Source organism: Polyodon spathula, chromosome 7 (assembly GCF_017654505.1).
Source record: "Polyodon spathula isolate WHYD16114869_AA chromosome 7, ASM1765450v1, whole genome shotgun sequence".
Taxonomy (NCBI): Eukaryota; Metazoa; Chordata; class Actinopteri; order Acipenseriformes; family Polyodontidae; genus Polyodon; species Polyodon spathula.
This window is the reverse complement of record NC_054540.1, coordinates 30,175,072-30,195,553: the sequence shown is the minus strand read 5'-3', so window position 1 is coordinate 30,195,553 and position 20,482 is coordinate 30,175,072. Positions and strand designations below refer to the sequence as shown.

Sequence of the window (20,482 nt, the reverse complement as noted above, 5' to 3'; positions counted from 1 at the left end):
TTTTCTTTACAAGATATAGAGGTAGTTTTTACATAGTATTTTATAAATATGTGTTCCTTGGATTTCACTCTGCCCTCAATACAGTAGATATGCTCGAAACAGCCTTGTATGAATGCAGTTTGAACAATCTGCATGATGCAGTACTAGTTATGAATGCTACATATACTGTACATTGCTAGTCCACAAAAGTTAATAATTCTGTGTTTGCTACAATAATGATTCCCTAACTAGCATAACACGAAAGACATTTAGCTCAATTTAAAACTTTAACTCAATTTGGGAAACATAGTCCTGAGGGCTCCTCCCAGACTTAAATGTTTACATGTTTCTAGACTGAGAGTGTTTGAGAGTATAAGAATGTAAGATATATATATATATATATATATATATCTCTCTTTACATATATGTGTACTATCATTTTTTAATTTGCATACAGTGGATGTAAGTCATTGTATTATTTCTAAAGAAATTGCTGGCAATATAGTGAAGGTGGCTGTATGTTCCATTGTCACAACTTCCACTGTGGACCGGGGTGGGGTGGAGTGGGGTTCATTTTCTTTAATTGTAAGTTAGGGATGTAAAACGCTGTCTGTGGTCCACAGTGGAAGTTGCGGCAACATGGTGCAATTTCAGTGTTCTGTGACTAATTCTTCTCTAATGAGATTATGAGCCATCTTTTTTGAAAATTTAGTTTAAAGATCGCCGCCCAGGTAGGTATTTTAAGATCAAAAGTCTTTATTCAGTTTTTTCCCCACTCTTAAAATTCAAAATCATTGATAGAAAATGCAGCCGCACAAACATTTCGCTCACAAAAGATGAGCATTCGTACAAAGCCACCAGTACAATGTTGAAAAACAGAAAGTTACTGTACCTAACTCCAGCTGCTTAGTTCCTTGAACAGTTTGCGACACTCTTGGATCTGCTGTGGGGTTTCTTAGCCTGTGAATGTGTGTGTGTGTGTGTGTGTGTGTGTGTGTGTGTGTGTGTCTCTCTTCCTGCAGCCCCTCAGACCCAACCAGCTCGCTGCTTGAGGAAGTTTCGACCCCGGACCACAAGCCCCATCCTATACTCCTACCCCAATGACATTGTCTTTGATTTTGAACCTGGTCCTGTATTTCGAGGTAGCTAGGCTTTTGTGTCACACGCTCACTCTCACGCTCTCCACTTTCACTATCACACTTTGCTGTTTGTGTCTCACATTCACGCTATGATTCAATAGAGATATAGTTGTTGTTTTTTTTTTTTTTTGAGGGATTGGGCACGTGGTATATGACGTGCGGAAATTTAAAAACAACCGTCAGTTAGTAACAAAGAAACAAAAATAGGATTACGGTACAATCGTGCTAGGACTGTTTACGATGGAATATTAGCTAAAATGTATCTTAAAACTTAGTAGAGAAATTTGTCTACCCCCTGTGTTGAAGTCTGTTTTCAGCTCTGTAGTTCTCCAGTCTATACGTTCACCCAACAAATACTTGGATGAAAGAATAAATTCAGAACAGCAGCTTTTTTTGACCATTTTTCCACACTCCAACCCCTTGCACTCCAGATGTCTTTGTTTCCGTGGTTATGTGTCTGTACCATACTTGCAAAAGTATGAGCAATCCATCCCAAAAGCGCAGCACTTGTTACAAAAAATAACAAGTGTTGAAAAGTGGTGACTGTCAGGACTGGTCCTCCATTCAGTATTGTCTACTGACCTGAATTCCCGTTTTTCCCAGATGTTTATGTACAGTTTAAACATTAGCCAAGTGTTAAATGTTTTGAATTTTGCCTAAACGTTTAACCATTGACAAGAATATGCAGAACCAAATATAGGTTTTAACCTTAGTGTACAGTGCATTTCATAAATTTCATATGCAGTATTTCTTTGACTTTTCCATATACGGTTAGATGCTGTACACACAATCTTGAACACTGATATATGTTTCAGTAATTTTATAAAAAGTCATGGAGTGCTTTTTATGATGGCTTTTCTGATTTGGTTCTGAACACTACCATGTTTTAAGCCTTTCATGCATGGTGACATCGTATGGAAAAGATACAAAAACCCTTCTTATCTTTTATATAGAGAATGAATTATGACCTCACACGAGAATGCCATTTTTGATCCATATAAAACCATTTTTTTTCAGTATTTCATGCTTGGAAAGGTTATACGGTTGGATGCTAAAGGTTAAACGTGGGAAATTAAACAGAAACTAACACTTGAATATCATTAGTTCATGAACATTTACAGTAGGGGTTTTAAACTCTTGATTAGCCCAGTTTTCTGTTTTAACAGGGATCTTGTATGGCCTTTTAAGAAAAGGCCATACAAAGCAGAAAGCAGATTTTAAAATGAGATTGCATTCAGTGGTGTAGATTCTAGTGGTGTACATATATATATATATATATATATATATATATATATATATATATATAGTACTAGTCAAAAGTTTGAGTACACCTGCTTGAAACCAGGTTTTTCATGATTGTGTACTTATATAAGCTGATAATCATAAGTGAATTGCATTCAAAAATTTAATTTTTAAATGAAAATGTAAATCTTGTCAATTTCAACGAAATGGTCACCCAAAGCAAAGGGATTTTAGTCTGAAGCCCATGTCAGTTAAAAGTCTGAATTGTGTATAACCCGGTGTTAGAACACTGGTCTAAGTATAAAAGTGTCTTTGCTAGATGTTCTCTGAGTTAACTAGCATGTTACCTAATTAACCTTTTGTCACCAATTATTGTTAACAGGTGAGGGTCCATGATTACTATAAATATAGGTAGCACAGGCACAAGTTTGTCATTCCTGAATGTAAGGGAGCAGAAAATGGCAAAGTACGCTCAGTTAAGCAAAGAAAAGACTGTAATTACTTTAACAAATGAAGGTCAATCTTTAAGACAAATCGCAAGAACTTTGCAAGTGTCTGTAACTGCTGTGGCAAGATATTTCAGTTTTTTATTTTTCTTAAATATTTCCCAGTATATACAGTGCCTTGCAAAAGTATTCAGACCCCTGACCAATTCTCTGGTTTTATGTTGGGAAATATTTTTAAGAAAAATAAAAAACTGAAATATCTTGCTTGCATAAGTATTCAACCCCTGTACTGTGGAAGCTCCCAGTTTGCACCGATGAAAGAAATTGCCATAACTTGGACACAATTACCTTACCGTTGACCTCCACCTGTGAACCATTAAAGTTGCTGTCACATTTTCTGGATAAAAACCCCACTGTTGAAGGATCACTGGTAAGACTGTGAATCTGAAGGAAAATGAAGACCATAGAGCATTCTACAGAAGTTAGAGATAAAGTAATACAAATGCATAGAGTAGGGAAAGGGTACAAAATAATATCCAAGTGTTTGGATATCCCAGTGAGCACAGTTGGATCAATAATCAGGAAGTGGAAGCTGCATCACACCACCCAGACACTGCCAAGAAAAGGCCGTTCCTCAAAACTCAACGCTCAAACAAGAAGGAGACTTGTGAGAGAAGCCACAGAGAGGCCAACAATCACTTTGAAGGAGCTACAGAGATCAGTGGCTGGGAGTGGAGTAATGGTGCACCAGTCAACCATATCAAGAGCTCTGCATAACACTGGCCTGTATGGGAGGGTGGTAAGAAAGAAGCCGTTACTCAAAAAGTACCATCAGAAATCATGAGAGTGACCCAGCTGCAATGTGGGAAAAGGTTTTGTGGTCAGATGAGACCAAGATAGAGCTTTTTGGCCAAAATTCAAAGTGCTATGTGTGGCGCAAACCTAACACTGCCCATGCCTCAAGACACACCATCCTTACAGTGAAGTATGTTGGTGGCAGCATCATGCTGTGGGGTTGCTTCTCATCAGCAGGGACTGGGCATCTTGTTACAATTGAAGGAAGAATGGATGGAGCAAAATACATAAAAATACTGCAAGAGAATCTGCTTCAGTCTGCTAAAAAACTGAAGCTTGAGAGGAAATTCACCTTTCAGCAGGACAATGATCCCAAGCACAAGGCCAAAACAACACTGGAGTGGCTCAAGAACAAAAAGGTGAATGTCCTACAGTGGCCCAGTCAAAGTCCTCCGACACTGTGTGCAAAGCTGGTACATACTTACCCCAAAAGACATAAATCTGTTATTGCAGTGAAAGGTGGCTCTACCAAATATTAATTTGTGGGGGTTGAATACTTATGCAAGCAAGATATTTCATTTTTTTATTTTTCTTAAAAATATTTCCCAACATAAAACCAATGTCACCTTACCATAATTGATTCTGATTTTCAGTGTTTAAAAATAAAATATCAAACAGAACGAAATTTCAATGTACCATTTGTAATTCGGTAATATGAGATAATTGGTCAGGGGTCTGAATACTTTTGCAAGGTACTGTGTATATATATATATATATATATATATATATATATATATATATATATATATATATATATATATATATATATATATATACATACACTACACACACACACACACACACACATGCATGTTTTTAATACACGAAAAAGCTTTTTTCAAACCCGAGTGCACGATATCAAACACACACACACACATACATCTCTATATATATATATATATCTATATATATATATATATATATCTATCTATATCTATCTATATATGTCGTGAGAAAACTGCGACTATTATATATCTACCAAGATAGATATCTATATCCAGCACGGGTTTGACAAAGCACTCAGAAAACTGCGCTGTTAATATAAACCAAACAAATCCCCACATCCCAGTAAACTATTTCGTAACTGCCAGTGTTACAGTAGCAGGCATGTAAATAAAATAAAGAAGGTACATTTGTTATTGATAAATACTGCTGCATTGAGGTACATGTTCATGCTGACAATAAAAGGACATACTGAAAAATAAGCGACACATTAAACTAAAACAAAGTGAATTGAGAGACAAACAGTCCATTTATGTGGCTTTTACACACACTAATAAAAAGAAAGCACAGAATGGCTTTGTTAATGAGTTTGGCAGAGTGCTGTTTATTGCTGGCCAGCCATTGTTTATTGCAGAGAGGTATGTATTGGTGACTTTGTGTGACAGTACTGTCTATTAGTTAAAACGCTGCCTAACGCCGACAATCTTAATTGTAAGTATTTGGCAGAAAATGGTGATGCTTTAGTTGGTAAACTAATATGTAATGCATTGATGGAAATGTCGAGTGTGATTTTTTTTTTTTTTTTTTTTGATGCGTCTCTTGATGGCTTGCACCACCCAGTTCTGTCAATTTTCTTTTTATGATTTAAAGGCAATTAAACCTGGCTTGATGTCATGATCATACCGTCTGTAAATACTATTTCTGTCAGCACAGCAATTGCCACAAAGTACCAGCTACCTTGGGGAAAATGTGGCTTCGACTCGCACCGATTCTGCTTCATCATACATGTCAGGGACATTATTAATCAAAAACCAGAACTGCTAGCATCATATTCCACATGTAAAGTGTGTATAATGAGATTTTCCAGTTAAAAACTACCTTTTACCGATTTTATTGCTATTTTAATATATGTAAAATAAAAACTTTTTTTTTTTTTTTTTTTTTTTTTTTTTTTTAAGATAAAAACCAAAAATGTGGAACACTATATATAGTGTATGTTCTGTCTTCAATCAAATCCCCTGTACAGTATACTGCAGGCTATATAAGGCCACAGGAGATACCTGATTGTCATTTAACTAAAGAGGATTAATATTTCAAGTTCACTAACATTGTTAAGAGTGACTCTACTAACTTAGAAAAAAAAAGGTGTTTAAACCAAGCCATCGGCAATCACGCTTTATAACCTTTTTTCCAATTTATATAACCAATTTTTCAGTTACAGGCCGATTTTATTTTTTCTTCCTTGTCATGTTGGGTGCTGAACGGTTTGAAAGGGTGACACCACCCTGCCACAGCACTGTGCATGACCTGCAAACTGCACTGCTGCTGTCCAGCACCCTGCCGCCTCGAAGACCCATCCCACCTCCCCCGTCACTCTGCATGCCTCTTGTTTAGCTCAGTACCTTCATGTCACAAGAGCAAGACCTTGCAGAGATTGCCTTCCAACCTCTCTCTCTCTCTCTCTCTCTCTCTCTCTCTCTCTCTCTCTCTCTCTCTCTCTCTCTCTCTCTCTCTCTTCCCCACCACCACCACCACACCCCACCCCTCTCTCACAAGGCTCAACAACAGGTCTCTCAGCTACACCCCCAGCCTCTCTCCCAGGCTCTTTGACGAATGTGAAAGCATTGCAGAAATCACCTGGCCAGCAAAGGGAACGCAAGTCCTCCTCTTCCTCTTCTGAGGACCGCAATAAAATGGTAAGCCTGGTGTTTTCTCTGTGTGTGTCTTGTATCTATGGGCATTTTCACACTGGACTGTACATGTTGAGTATTTGAAATATTTCTCCAATACTAAACAATTCTCACCAAAATACTTGAGTGCCATTAAACATAGTTTCCTGTAAAGTGTAGAAAACGCGAGGTTTATATTTTCTAGTCTTTCTGTTTTTCAGAAACCCATTTCTTGGACACTGTAGGTGCCTGCATTTATGCTGTGACCTTTCAACTCTTTCTGGTTTATTTTTTGAAAGTGGCACTCAAACAACCATTCACAATCTAAATGTCTCATTCTTCTTCTTGAATGGAAAAAAAAACATACTTTAGCTTTTATTTTGAACACGGTAATAAAAACAATGATTTGCCAAGTTGATGTATAGATATATATTATATATATTATATATATATTATATATATATATATATATATATATATATATATATATATAATCTTGCTGTTGCATTTAGAAATAATAAAGACTGAATGTGTACATCGTGTATGCGTATATGGAAAAGACTGAAATAAATGGCCTTCAGCTGTAAATTAAATAAATTAAAACAAAATAATAACAATGGAACAAATGAATGTCTTTTTCTCAAGGCATTACAGTCAGTGGGTGTGGGGGTGTGCATGGTGGTTTTGTGTATGCCTCCTGTTCATGAATTCTTCATTCTGGGGATACCGGTTCCAATCGGAGCCCAGGTTTTCATGGTTTGTGCCATAGCTAATGAGTCCCATTTTCCTGTTTTCAGAAAACCCTCGGTCGGCGGGATTCCAGCGATGACTGGGAGATCCCCGAAGGACAAATCTCTTTGGGTCAAAGGATCGGCTCGGGATCCTTTGGAACTGTCTACAAGGGGAAGTGGCATGGTAGGGAATTTAAACCGTTGCCGTGTTCACTATGGTAACAGTTCAGACTTTTGACCTTGTGGTCTCTTTTTTAATAATCCTAACATTGGTGGGTCTTAATACTGGCATCCTAAAATGAATATAGATACGGAGGTGTGTAACATTTATTATTATTATTATTATTATTATTATTATTATTATTATTATTATTATTATTATTATTATTATTATTATTTTATTATTATTATTTTTTTAATAATGCTTTTTTTTCTCTAGGTGATGTTGCCGTGAAGATGTTGAATGTTACTGCTCCCACGCCTCAGCAGTTGCAGGCTTTTAAAAATGAAGTTGGAGTACTAAGGTAAAGGAGACTTTTTCAAGGCAATATTCTTATAATGTGTTTGTGGAAGAAAGCACAGATTTATTACTAAGCCGATGAACACTTTATTTAATTTACTTTTCACATGAATTGTTGAATGCAGCATTTTCACTGCTATTCCACTGATTGCCCTTCTCCACCTGTAAGCAGCTTTGTTCAAGATTCAGAAAGGAGAATAGTTAATAAAGAGAATGAGTGCACAAGACTCAAAATCCTAAACGAATTGTGAGCAAAGTCATGTAGGTCTTTGAATCAACCATGCTTTTAATGTTTTAGTTAAATAAATATGGCCACCCAGGTAGTTTGTTTAATTCTACCTACAATACAATAATTAAGTGGAATGGTCCTTAGAAACAGAGTTGTCCAATCATATCTTAGTTCTGGACCTTTAGGTTTTACATGTAATATTGTTCTCTTCAGATGACTCTATGGTATGATATGTGGTAATACTAAAAGAAACTTCCAACCAGAAGTCTTTGACAATGTATTAAATGATTTGTAGTTTTACTAGGTGTTTTGTTATAGTTTTTTTTATAGTTATATGTGATATAAATAACATAAACAAATAAATAAGAATGTACCACAAAAAAAGATATGGCATCTCCTCCTGTGGATGTATTATTAGCTTGGGAGTAGAGGTCTTCACGGGTCTACCCAGACCGAGACCCGACCTGTACCAGACGGGTTTTCGGGTGAAAAATTGTCATGCAGCACTCTGGTCGGGTTTACTCAGCCTAATAGTAAACTGTCGATTACTATTAAAGAGGCTCTCTCTGGTACTAAAAATCATTGTTTATAATTCCTGTTGCGTGGATTGGCTTCCCCCAGTAGCTCATGCCATGGCTTGCAGAGCGCAGCAGCAGACATGTGACCCATATCGAAGCGGTTTCTTTTAGATCATTATTAAAAGTCAGAGTAATGGATTTGTTTATGAAGGACATGAAAGAAAAACTTTAGAAAAACCAATTCCATGAACAAAAGCTCACAGAAGAATGCAAGTCTGCGGTGTGGGAATTATTTGTTGTTATTGTGGACAAGGAAGGAAAACAAGTTTCGCAAAACACAAATTTTACATCTCAATTCCATTTGCTCTTGTGTTAAGTTTGTAATAAAGTCATGCAGTTACGAGATGTACTTCAGTTCACTTGATTTTCAGATAATGTATTTATCTTTGTCTTTTACACAAACGTATTATATATTTAATTTTACAGTCCTTGTCGGTTCATGATGGAATAAACGCTGTAGTTCAGCCAGATTTCCAGGTTGACTCGAAAAAAACACTGCTTATAATACTGTTTCTTGTCCGTGCATATACTAAGCTGAGGAAAGGAAAAGTGTTCAATTTTTTCAGACCGGATCTAATAAGAATTTTACATCATCGGGTAAATAATTGTTAGTTCGTGGTTGGGTCGGGTTGAGTAATTTGGACCTGTGAAGAGCTCTACTTGAGAGGGCTTGGAATTCGAGATGATTTTTGATTGATTAATTGATTGAAAGACTGATTGGATTGGGTTTGAATTCTTCTTATATTAAAATAAAGTTATCTGGTTCTGCATCAGGCAGTTAATCTTTTGTTTATTCCCGTCTGCACCGTTAGAAAAACGCGGCACGTCAACATCCTGCTCTTCATGGGCTACACCACCAAGCCCCAGCTGGCTATTGTAACACAATGGTGTGAGGGCTCCAGCCTCTACCACCACCTCCACATCATTGAGACCAAGTTTGAGATGATTAAACTCATTGACATTGCACGGCAGACAGCACAAGGAATGGAGTGAGTAGCGCAATGTGTGCGTGCATGTCTTTTAAGTTCAACGTAAAGGCTAAACATCAATCATATACCCAATCATCCATCCAAAAAAAAACATGGACAATAATTAGTAAAGAAAGTCTTGATCGTAAGTACTGACACCCGGTATCCAGGTAGGAGTGCCAGTGTGAAAGGGGCTGTAGATTGGATTAGAGACAGGAGATTGGTTGGGACCAAGAACCTTCATATGTCCTCCCTAGTGTTAAAACATTGAATCAAGATCAACATGTGCTGCATGCTACTCAGAAAGAATGATATTGAAATGAATAGAGGTTGTCAGTTTTGTCAGGCAACCCCTAATCTTGAGTATCTTTCTTCTCAGCTATTTGCACGCAAAATCCATCATCCACAGAGACCTCAAGAGTAACAGTATCCTTCCCAGCAGGTTTGATAGTGAAGGCAGCAGAAGCTAAGCATTTACAGTGCTGCAGGACAGAAGTGTGGGTTTTCTGAATCAGTTTGACATGGCTTTTAAAATTGCCCATGCTCTGTATTGAGAACCACCCTTCCAGTTGTGATGCAGTGTTGTATGGACGTTTCTGTTGCATCTGGAAGGTTAGTGTACCAGTACATACTCAGGCATACCATTCTATGTCACATGCAGCTAAAGTACAGAAAATTGGATGTGTGCATTTAGTGCGTTCCCATCATCGGTATATCACAATTTCACTTAAGACAATCTAATGTACATGTGCATTGGCCCATGTTAAATATGTCTGCTCTGTATTATTTTTAGTATGCCTTGTCAGGGCTATTCTAAAATAACTGTCTAAGCACTCCAGATAGAACCCAGGAGTGATGGCTGACATATTCAGTACAGAAGGAGTAGACTTTTCAGTTTTTTGTCTGTAAATGTAGTACACCGCTGTATTTTAAGATTTTTCACAATTTAATTTCCATTACCATTGTCTGCTTGTTAAATGACAAAGGGGAGTGAACAGAAATCTTATCTCTGGTAAAAAAAAATAAAACAAATCCCAGTTGCCTGACACATCAGCAAAAGTTAAATACAATTTTAAAAAATAAAGAAATCCCCTCAATGACCTGCTGCTCAGATATTTTCCTACATGAAGACCTGACTGTGAAGATTGGTGATTTTGGGCTGGCGACTGTGAAATCGCGGTGGAGTGGTTCTCACCAGTTCGAGCAGCTTTCTGGATCTATCCTTTGGATGGTGAGTGCATGCAAGGACCTGGTTTCTGTGTGGACCCAATACAATCAGATCTGAATAGCTGTTCTATACCACCTACCAATCATGGGGCCACAAATTTGGTCATGTGTCACTTTTTTTTTCTGCATACAGATTTAAAAATTGGACTGAATGGGATATCTTTCTGCAACTAATGGTCCTTTAGGTCTTACAGAACCCCTTTTACGAGAAACTCATTACTTTACCTTGGCTGTATTCTGTGTTGTACATAATGCAGCAATATATATATATATATATTTTTCAACATTTTCCAAATTGTTTTGATGTTAAGTAAATCAACCAGAGTATTAAACTTTTTTCAGTAACATTCGCCAAGAGAAAAAAAGATGCAATCCTTTTCTTGTAAACACTGCAGGGTGTACTGTAACACTAACAATAAATTGCTGCAGTATTTTCTTCCAAGTTAAAGTGTAAAATTGGTGCAGTTTTTGTCGAGAGAGTAACCTGAGAACATCATACCTGAAAGGGATATGGTGAAGGTCCTCATATGTAGGTATATGCATAGGGTTCACCTAATATTTGAGCTATATCTTGAACAGGTCATTCATTTGTGATTTTAATTTTGATTTGGATCGGTTCTTGAGCTTTATCAAAATCTAGGTCACAGTGACATGTTTTAGCTTGAGTTATGCCTTCTGATTTAATGAAGGCTTTATCTTTAGAGCAGCTTGTCTGAAATGCACAACACTTTTTTACAAGGGCATTTTTCTCAGGGTGCTTCAGTGCATGCTGTGGGTGTAGGTCAGGGTGCCAAAACCGCCATCCTGTTTGTATGAGTAGTATTATTGCAATGCGAGTTCTGTGTTCGTTGCAGAGTAGGTAATGTATTTTTTTTTTTTGCATTTTTATTATTATTAACTAAGCATTTTAAGTCTATTTTTTTATTACATATAAAACTAGGATCATTTAGAATGATAAAAAAATACTTTTAGATAATTATTCTTTTTTCATGTTTTTATATGAGGGTTAAGTACTGTAGTTTTTGTCATAGGTTTCATATTTTCATATTCATTTGGAGTGCTTCTTATATTGCTCAAATATTAACTGAAATGTAGTTGCCAGATTCACTTTTAAAACAGGCTAGATCATGAAAACCACTCAGAATAATTGAAAACATAATTAAAACTTTTTTTTGTGTGTGCTTCCAGGCACCAGAAGTGATCCGCATGCAGGATAAGAATCCATACAGCTTTCAGTCTGATGTGTATGCCTTCGGTATCGTGCTGTATGAGTTAATGTCGGGACAGCTCCCCTACTCCAACATCAACAATCGGGATCAGGTGAGCTAGCTGGATGTGTGCAGCCTAAACTGCCATTTGGTGGTAGCTTCTAATAAAGATGTATAGAAATTGTGGGGTTGCTGGTTCCTTAATGTTAATTTCATTTTACGTTTGAGTATTTTAAAGTTTTGGAAGAATGTCTGGCTAATTCAGTCTTTATCAAAGTCCATCAGATCTATATTGACTATTGTGCAGCAGAATGCAAGGCTGGCATGCCATTAGTGAGGGGGTGGGTGGAAGTGTTCCCTCCATTTGTCACCATGTGTGGGGTTGACATGGACATAATTAATTGACATAAGCTATTGATCCACTTGAGTTGGAACGACCCATCACAAATTAATCAGCTGTTGGGGACGGAAATAAAATGTGCTACACATTACTTTTTTGTCCAGCTCATGTGCATTTCATATATACAGCTCCTTTTAAATGAAGTTTGGGCCTGCATAGATACATTATGTACAGCTGCAGGGTAATTCTTTTTTTTTTTTTTATTATAATTATTAGGGAACTCTGATTTAGTGTTGCAGAACCCACTGCGGTGTTCGTAAACACGTTGCTTTGCCTTTGCTGTATGTTGTCCATATCACAGCAATATGTTTTTTAACATGATCCTGATTTTTATTCATACACCATAGGTTAATCAATTGGAGAATGTTTTATTTATTTTTCCTTTTGATCAGGAACATCTGCCAGGAGAAGGAACAAATGTCTTCTAAACATTGCTCTATATCCAGATCCTGCTTCCTCCGGTAACAAAGCTGGTGCACTGATTGAAATGAATGCTGTTTTGTGGGAACAGAAAATCAGCATTTCCACAAGAGGGTGCATGATCTGGATACACTGTGAATTTCTCTTTCTCTTGGCAAACGCTCACAAGTAAATGCTGAGAAATGTATTCCGCAGATGATTTACGATCCATGATCAGCATTTAAAAACTTGAGAGAGTCAGGAATATGTTTAAAAATGTAACGCTGTGATGCGGATTACATGAGACACAGAAAAGGTAACATATAGCATATCTTGTAAACAATGCAGGGTGGTCTGTAACATTTTAAGTATCTGCAACTTTGGTAAGGGCGAGTTAAATGTCTGCTGTGGATTGAAGAAATGCTTCTTGTCGTTTTGCAGATCATTTTCATGGTAGGACGGGGGTACCTGTCCGCAGACCTGAGTAAAGTGCGCAGTAACTGTCCCAAGGCAATGAAGAGACTAATGGCAGACTGCTTAAAGAAAAAACGAGAGGAGAGGCCACTGTTTCCACAGGTAACACATTGAAGTCATCCTCTTATACTTTATATTTTCTCCATCCTGCAATAACTGAAGATTTGAACACCTAGTTTATTACACTGTTCCAGGTGCACCATGAAACCAGTCTGTAGAATCTCATCTTATTTCACAATTAGACTGGATCAGCCCCAAGCTCCCTTCAGCAGTCCGATAGTCTGCAACCACACACACACACACACACACACACACACACACGTATGTATATACTCCACGCAACTCCTCGTCCAGGCCCTGGTATTGTCCCGCCTAGACTACTGCAACTCCCTTTGGCCGGCCTCCCTTCGTCCATCACCCGTCCGCTCCAGCTCATCCAGAACTCTGCTGCTTGCCTGGTATTTTCTTTGCCTCGCTTCTCCCGTGCTACTCCACTGCTCCGCTCACTCCACTAGCTCCCGATCACCGCTCGCATCCAGTTCAAGACTCTTGTACCTACCGATGCCTTGACCAGACTGCACCCAGCTACCTCCAGACTCTTATCACTTCCTACACCCCCACCCGACCTCGCCGCTCAGCCTGTAGTAGAAGACTGGCTGCACCTCCGCTACGCTCCCCTGCTTCCAGAGCCCTTCTCTTCTCATCCCTTGCCCTGCAGTGGTGGAACAACCTTCCTACAGATGTCAGGACTGCTCAGTCCCTGATCACCTTCCGGCGCCTCCTCAAGACACACCTCTTCAGACAACACCTGTAAAACTCAACTCTTCCTTTCTGGACAATATAACACTTGCACTTATCTGCGCCCTATTTTATTGTATTTAATGCTGCACTTAACCCAATCTGCAGTATCTTGTATTTCATTTGCACTCTTATCTAACCCTGATGTAACTATCAACACTGTTACCTGCCCTTAACTGCCCCGATATCAAATTGTACTTTGTGATGTATTTGCTCTTCTTAGGACTGAAGTCATCGTATTTTGTATCTTGCTCTTAATTGTAGTGTAATTCATTATGTATTTTTTGTATACAACTGTAAGTCGCCCTGGGTGAGAAATATATATATATAATAAAATGCATGCATCATGCAATAATTCCTATTCACCTCCGTCAATATTGAAATGACTGCATACTTCAACCTTGGTCTTTCAAGTAGTTTCCAGTGGCAAATTGTATTGGGGCAATAATATAAACAAATACAAAAATTGCATTTTAGTACTTGCATTCTGCTGTGAACCAAGTAAGAGGCTGCATGGATGTGTGATAATATGCTCTCTTTTTCTGTGTTTTCCTAGCTACTGGCCTCCATAGAACTGCTGGCTCGCTCCTTACCCAAAATCCATCGTAGCGCATCTGAGCCGTCACTGAACCGGGCTGGGTTCCAAACAGAGGACTTCAGCCTGTATGCCTGCGCCTCCCCCAAAACACCCATTCAGGGAGGGGGCTATGGTGAGTTCACACCTTAGTGCAAACCTCCAGATACAACGTAAATAAAGCCAACTGTTCCTTATGCTTTAGATCATATGGTCTTGCCACTAGGTCATTGGAGTGAAATTGATCTAAAGCACAGGAATTGGTTAGGTACTAGGAAGTAGCATTATATTTGGCGTTTCCTGAAAACAAGCAAATACCCGATCTACATAAGATGAGGTGCAGTGATTGATACGTGTTAATATTTAAAACTTTGGTTATGATTCTGAAATTAAACAAAATTGAAAGACAGCTTAAATATGGACTATACTTTTTCTGCCCTTTGCTGTAAATCATTAGGCTACACTGACTTACTGTTTTTCAGCCTTCAGACAACAAGCACCTACCACAGCATATTAGTCATCAGCTGTAACTATTGATGTCGTAACAAAGGCTTTAAAGTGTTCATACCCTGCTTCAGTATTGTTTTCACTCTGTGCTCCACTCTCTGACTTGCGCATCACAAAAGGAGCAATGTTGCAAACAACGTATTAGTGAAGGACCCTTGTACATTAAAATAACATTACTGTCAACATAGCCAAACTATGTAATCGCCAAGTATGTAACTTAGTGATTTGTGAAATATCAAAGAAACACTGTATATTTGTTGATTTGCTGAAACAATTGAGATGATACTTGGTAAGGATGTGTAGTGTACATATTGTGGATGTAGGTCTACTTTTTCATTTTGTGGTGTTTATATCTTTGTGAATATCATAGCCATACAGTGGTAGCCATTTAAAAGTTGCAACTGTTAAGGCTTCAGTGTATCCAGCAGGTGGCGTGAATCCACCGTTTAATATTTTTGAATGGCAAAGCTCAGATAACAAGCTGTTTGGCTTGATTTATTACTACACCCTGTCAGGTCAGTTAATACATCATTTCATATTTGTTTTTAACATGAATATTGCAACTAATACAGTGGATTTGCATAAATAATTGAGCTGTTTCTGCCTAAACACTACCTTTCGTAAAGATTCATTTTCTTTTTTTTTTGTTTTTTTTACTTTGTCCTTGTATGAAGTTTGCAATCCTTCTGAGCGGTTCTTATTACAATTGTCAGTGTCCTTTTAGGGCCCTCATTCAAAAATGGGGACTCCTACGTGCAAATTGTGTCCATCAATTAATCTGTCGCACTACGTAGTGAACACAATAACATTATCATACACTCTTTGATGTTTCAGATTCCATTAGGCAATAATCTGATTTCATTCAAATATTTTTAAACAAGTAGCTACTTTGATTATTACATGATGATGAGGAACCTCTGTATGAGCATGCACTGGTTTATATCTTGATTTTGTGCTTAGGTTTTGGCTCAGAATCTTGTCACTTCTAACATACGAACATGGCTACCCCACGGTACCTGTTTCGTGCTGGTCTAATTCATTTATTTATTTTTTTTCTCCTCAGGAGAGTTTGCAGCCTTTAAGTAGCAGAGCAGATTCCACCAGTACATCCCTCGTCACTTTTTAAAGTCTTGTGATCCTACAGTGGGTTCATCCATTTAAAATTAATTCCAAGAATGTGCCGTTCGCTTCCTCTCGACCTGAAGAGGAACCCTGCTGGAACGGCAAACAAGAACAAAAAAACTTTCTGAAGAGAAATCACAATTTAAAAACAAAAAAGAAATAAAATGAAATTAAAAAACAGAAAACAAAAAACAATCAAACAAGTGAATCGTTGGAAGAAGCCTGGTTGGAGCCAGACGTATGCACTTGCAGGTTTCCCTTCAGAAAATCTGAAAAAAATGGTGGAGTGACAGGCATAGAAGGAAGGAAAGAAAGACGGAAAGGTGTTCGGACCACAGCTGTTTGAGAGGAGCTGCCTCCCTTTTGGGTGTGCTTGGTGATGAAGCAGAGTCTTGTTCTTAGATCTGCAGTTTGCCATTTGGCAGCGGTAGAAGATGGAGCAAAACACTGGCTGCTGAATGGACGGAATAGGTCGACAGGCCTGCATTGTATCCAATCCCTGCGTTGGTTGTTCGCAGAGTAGGGATCTGTTTTCAAGAATGATTTCTTTGGGGATGGGGGTGATGAGGGGTGTTGGTTTGCTTGTCTTTGATTTGTTTTGAGGAGAGATGATCCCTTTTTCACTTGAGAAAGTAAATTCCTGAATCCTGTAAGAGGGAAAATAAAATAATAATCCCAGTCCATTCCACAATAGTTACATTTGAGTAATAGAATTAGCAAGTTCTCAAGTTTTACCCTGTGCTAGGCAAGCACACTATGGATCATTTCCAGACTTTTGACCTCCTTTTTAGGCCCTCCTAAGAAGTGGGCTATCACCTCCTCCCGTCCAACCTATTTTCAAATGGGCTTGTGCCGCCATCCTTTACCCACATTGGCATATGCCCTGGAAGTGAACCGAGAAAGCTACCATCCATTGGTGGTGGTTGTACTTTTTTGTTTTTGTTTGTTATTTTTAAATATGTGGCTAATTTAACATTCCAAGATTATTATTATTATTATTATTATTATTATTATTATATTATTATTATTATTTATTGCTATTATTTCTGGACAGGCAGGCCTGTAAAGCCGGAATTATTTATCAGACAGGTTTTTTTTCTTTTTTTTTTTAAACTATGCACATGCCAACTAGATAAGGCATGTCGGTTAACTTTTCAGTGGGGAGGTAAGGGGAAGGATGGATAATGAGGGTGCTTGTTCTTGTATATTGTGGCAGCATGCTGCAGTAGATGTGAAAATCATTGGTTTGTTTACGTGAAGATTAATGCAATCTACAAGGAATTCAGTCTGGAATGACAGAGAAACTTGCATTCCTTGTTGTGTTCTCCCCTTGATTGTCTGCATCCCACTACTATTAGAGAGCGGGAGGGCGAGAGGGCTGGGGCAGCCCACAGTATTTTACAGCCCCTCCAGTCTTGTTTCAGTGCATGACAGTGTAAGCCATGGTGAACATAATGCTGTTTGTAAGTTAACCTGAGGAAGGCCTGGTCTTTTGCTGCTCACGTAGCTTAAAACCAGAAAATAAATAATCTTTCTGTAAAAACTCACAGAAAATGGCAGGCTTGGCCTTTTGAATGAAAGCATTCCCCATCATGATCTGGGCTTTGGGGATAGGTGTCTCTTTTTTGGAGGGGGAGTAGGTCTTTGTTAGGAGGTGGAGAGGGAAATGAGATTGCTGATTTGAAAAATTAAACTACTCCCTTTTTATAAAATATTACAAACACTGAAATGTTGTCATTTGAAGGGAATGTGTTTAGTTTTTTTTGAAAGATGAGGGACTGACAGCACTTTTGAATGAGGTCCTCGGATTATCTGTTCACTCACCGCACAGGTGTCTGTAGGAAATGGCAGTAGTGGACACTGAAGCCCTTTATCTGTCTATCCACAGTGAAGGTACAGCACAACAAAGGATGAAGCGCTGCTGGAAAATGAGGGATCGAAGCCCCTTGTCAATTTAGAATAGGTTTACCACAGACTAGACTAGACTGAACCATCTCCCGTGAAGACAGATTTGAACATTGGTCACCTGTATGAAGCTTGAGTTTAGACCACATACCTCCTATTAATAAATGATAGTGATACTAAGTGATAAGCACAAGTGACATGGGTGTACACCTGCCACAGACACTGGCAATAGGCAATAGGGTTGCCAAGACAACACTGTTTTCATGTTGAGTTTACAAAGGGATGAAATTGTACTAGATTGTTCCTCAATGATTACCGACTCTAATTCATTCATAGAAGATGGGTAGCAAACAGTGGTGGGGGGTGGAGTTTATTACTTAAATAGAAGACATGTCTGATCATTGCAGCACAAGCTGTGTCAAATAAGTCAGTTTTTTGAGAAAGCTGCAACTAATATTTTTGGTGCCACTGTGTCAGTGTATTTTAGATTTCAGTATATCATGTTTACCATTGCTTCAACCCATGTCTCCCAGCTGTAAGTGAGTTAAACACAGAGAGCTTTGGCATCAGTTAGAGCTATATAGCAGCCTTGTATCAGAATATCTTAAAATTAGAGATCAGAGGTAAGCAGCCTTATCAGAGAAAGCATTAGGACAGAGAGGGGGAAGTGTGCTGTAGGCTAATATCAGTGAGTGCTAGAGCAGATAATACGGTTGTGGGATGTACAGCAAGCTTGAGATGGCTTGTATTCTGGTTAGGATTTTGTTAATGCAGAGAGGGCAGAAAATGTACTGTGCCCCACCCCCAATAATAATAGGGTGCAACAACATACTTTATGCTCAGGTTTTATGAAAAAATAAGTGCTCGTGGAGAATGCTGCCAGGCAGAAATCTGAAACTAAGCATGAAGAGAGTATGAAATCAACTGAAAGGGCAACAGTAGAGGAGAGAAAGGCTTTACTGTATGCACACTTGCGCCTGCATTGTTGGTGTTCATCTGATTTTCAGTCTTAAATAACAGAAGAAAGCTGTTGGAGAGCTGTCAAACTGCTGAAGTCTTAATTTGTTTCACTATCATAGTGTGTTCTTGGTAGCACTCAAACAATGTAGAATTAAGTACCATCTTTGCAATCCTGTTTGCAAAGCTTCATCAGCTGTTTATTCCCATCGAATTCTAATCCAGAGATTCCATTGTTTGGAATCAGTCCAGGTCCGCCAGCAAATAGCGTCCTGTGTGTTCCAGATTCTTGTTTTGTAACCCATTCTATTTTAGATGCAGGTTTCACTCCAGTCATTCCAATTTTTGCCAGACACTCTGTTCCATCCATTCTGCTTCTCTTATTATAGGTAACTCAAACTTAATCCATTCAGCTGGTGCTTCTTTTGCAGTTCTACATTTAATATGCATTCTATAACTGCAGCCTGTTTTAGAATAAAATACCAAGTTTGGAAATAGCTGTTTTAACAGACACGATACATTCATGTATACCACTAAGCAGCAGTTAGGTCAGCAACTTAAAACTGAGTTGAATTTTTTAATTTAAAAAAAAAAAGATAGGTGGGCTTTTATGTGTAATCTTTTGGTTGACTGTTAAATAGCATACAGTATCAAGTGCATCATTTGGAGCAACCAATGTTTTGTTTTAGTAGAACAAGCACTAAAAATGCTCAGTTGTGAATTTAAAACAGTTTGTCAAATTCTCATTTGGAGCATACATGTGTAGAAACTTCAAACTGCAAGGCAGGGTCTAGTTTCTCCTGTTTTAAACTAAAGAAATGGGTAAAAAAAAAAAAAAAAAACAACAAAAAAAATAAAAAAAAAAAAAAAAAAAAAAAAAAAAAAAAAAAAAAAAAAAAAAAAAAAAAAAAAAAAAAAAAAAAAAAAAAAAAAAAAAAAAAAAAAAAAAAAAAAAAAAAAAAAAAAAAAAAAAAAAAAAGTAAAAAAAAAAAAAAAAAAAAAAAAAAAAAAAAAAAAAAAAAAAAAAAAAAAAAAAAAAAAAAAAAAAAAAAAAAAAAAAAAAAAAAAAAAAAAAAAAAAAAAAAAAAAAAAAAAAAAAAAAAAACAACAACACGGGTATCCTTACTCCATACCCCTGGAGAGCTGTTGTGTACAGTAGGTATCCTGCTTTCACAGCCTCTTGTATTGTAAACTGTGAACACTTCAATTAAGCAGCACGATAGAAAGGAATTGAATCTGGTTAGGGTACGTTTAACAAAAAGTTTTCTGGTTTAATTTAATTTAAACTATGTCTACACCCACTCTTAAAGTTCTGGAGTGTGCATATGAAAGACACTTGTCTTGTAACTACTCCTGGAAATATGTCTTTAAAAACCATTATATTGTTACAATGGGTTACTCATTGTTTAGTTAGTGTACCGTACATTGAAACTAATGAATGATTGATAGAAATAAGAAGTTTAGTTTAAAAGTTGAAGTAAATCCATGTGAGCTACCAAATGTATATGTGGTGAAGTGGTTACTGCTGGGCAATAGCATTTTTAAGTAAATTATTTTCATTTCTAGGTCAGAATTACCAGCACTGCAAGTTTAAGGTCTTAAAAGTATGGCA

At 37.6% G+C, this 20,482-nt stretch overlaps 1 protein-coding gene across 2 annotated transcripts in view; it reads left to right on the top strand.

Annotated features, from left to right (window-relative positions):
• LOC121318501 (serine/threonine-protein kinase B-raf-like) overlaps window positions 1-16,987 on the top strand; it is a 55,913-nt gene extending 38,926 nt beyond the window's left edge. The window contains exons 10-20 of one of the 2 annotated variants that reach the window (XM_041255236.1): window positions 1,002-1,121; window positions 6,161-6,300; window positions 7,071-7,188; window positions 7,444-7,528; window positions 9,144-9,320; window positions 9,679-9,725; window positions 10,412-10,530; window positions 11,715-11,846; window positions 12,975-13,109; window positions 14,362-14,515; window positions 15,950-16,987. In XM_041255236.1, coding sequence (XP_041111170.1) covers window positions 1,002-1,121; window positions 6,161-6,300; window positions 7,071-7,188; window positions 7,444-7,528; window positions 9,144-9,320; window positions 9,679-9,725; window positions 10,412-10,530; window positions 11,715-11,846; window positions 12,975-13,109; window positions 14,362-14,515; window positions 15,950-15,972 — 1,250 coding nt within the window. In that variant the 3' untranslated portion in view covers window positions 15,973-16,987. The remainder of the gene's footprint in view (window positions 1-1,001; window positions 1,122-6,160; window positions 6,301-7,070; window positions 7,189-7,443; window positions 7,529-9,143; window positions 9,321-9,678; window positions 9,726-10,411; window positions 10,531-11,714; window positions 11,847-12,974; window positions 13,110-14,361; window positions 14,516-15,949) is intronic. The other variant, XM_041255235.1, reaches the window with a different exon arrangement.
• Window positions 16,988-20,482: the final 3,495 nt, after the last annotated feature.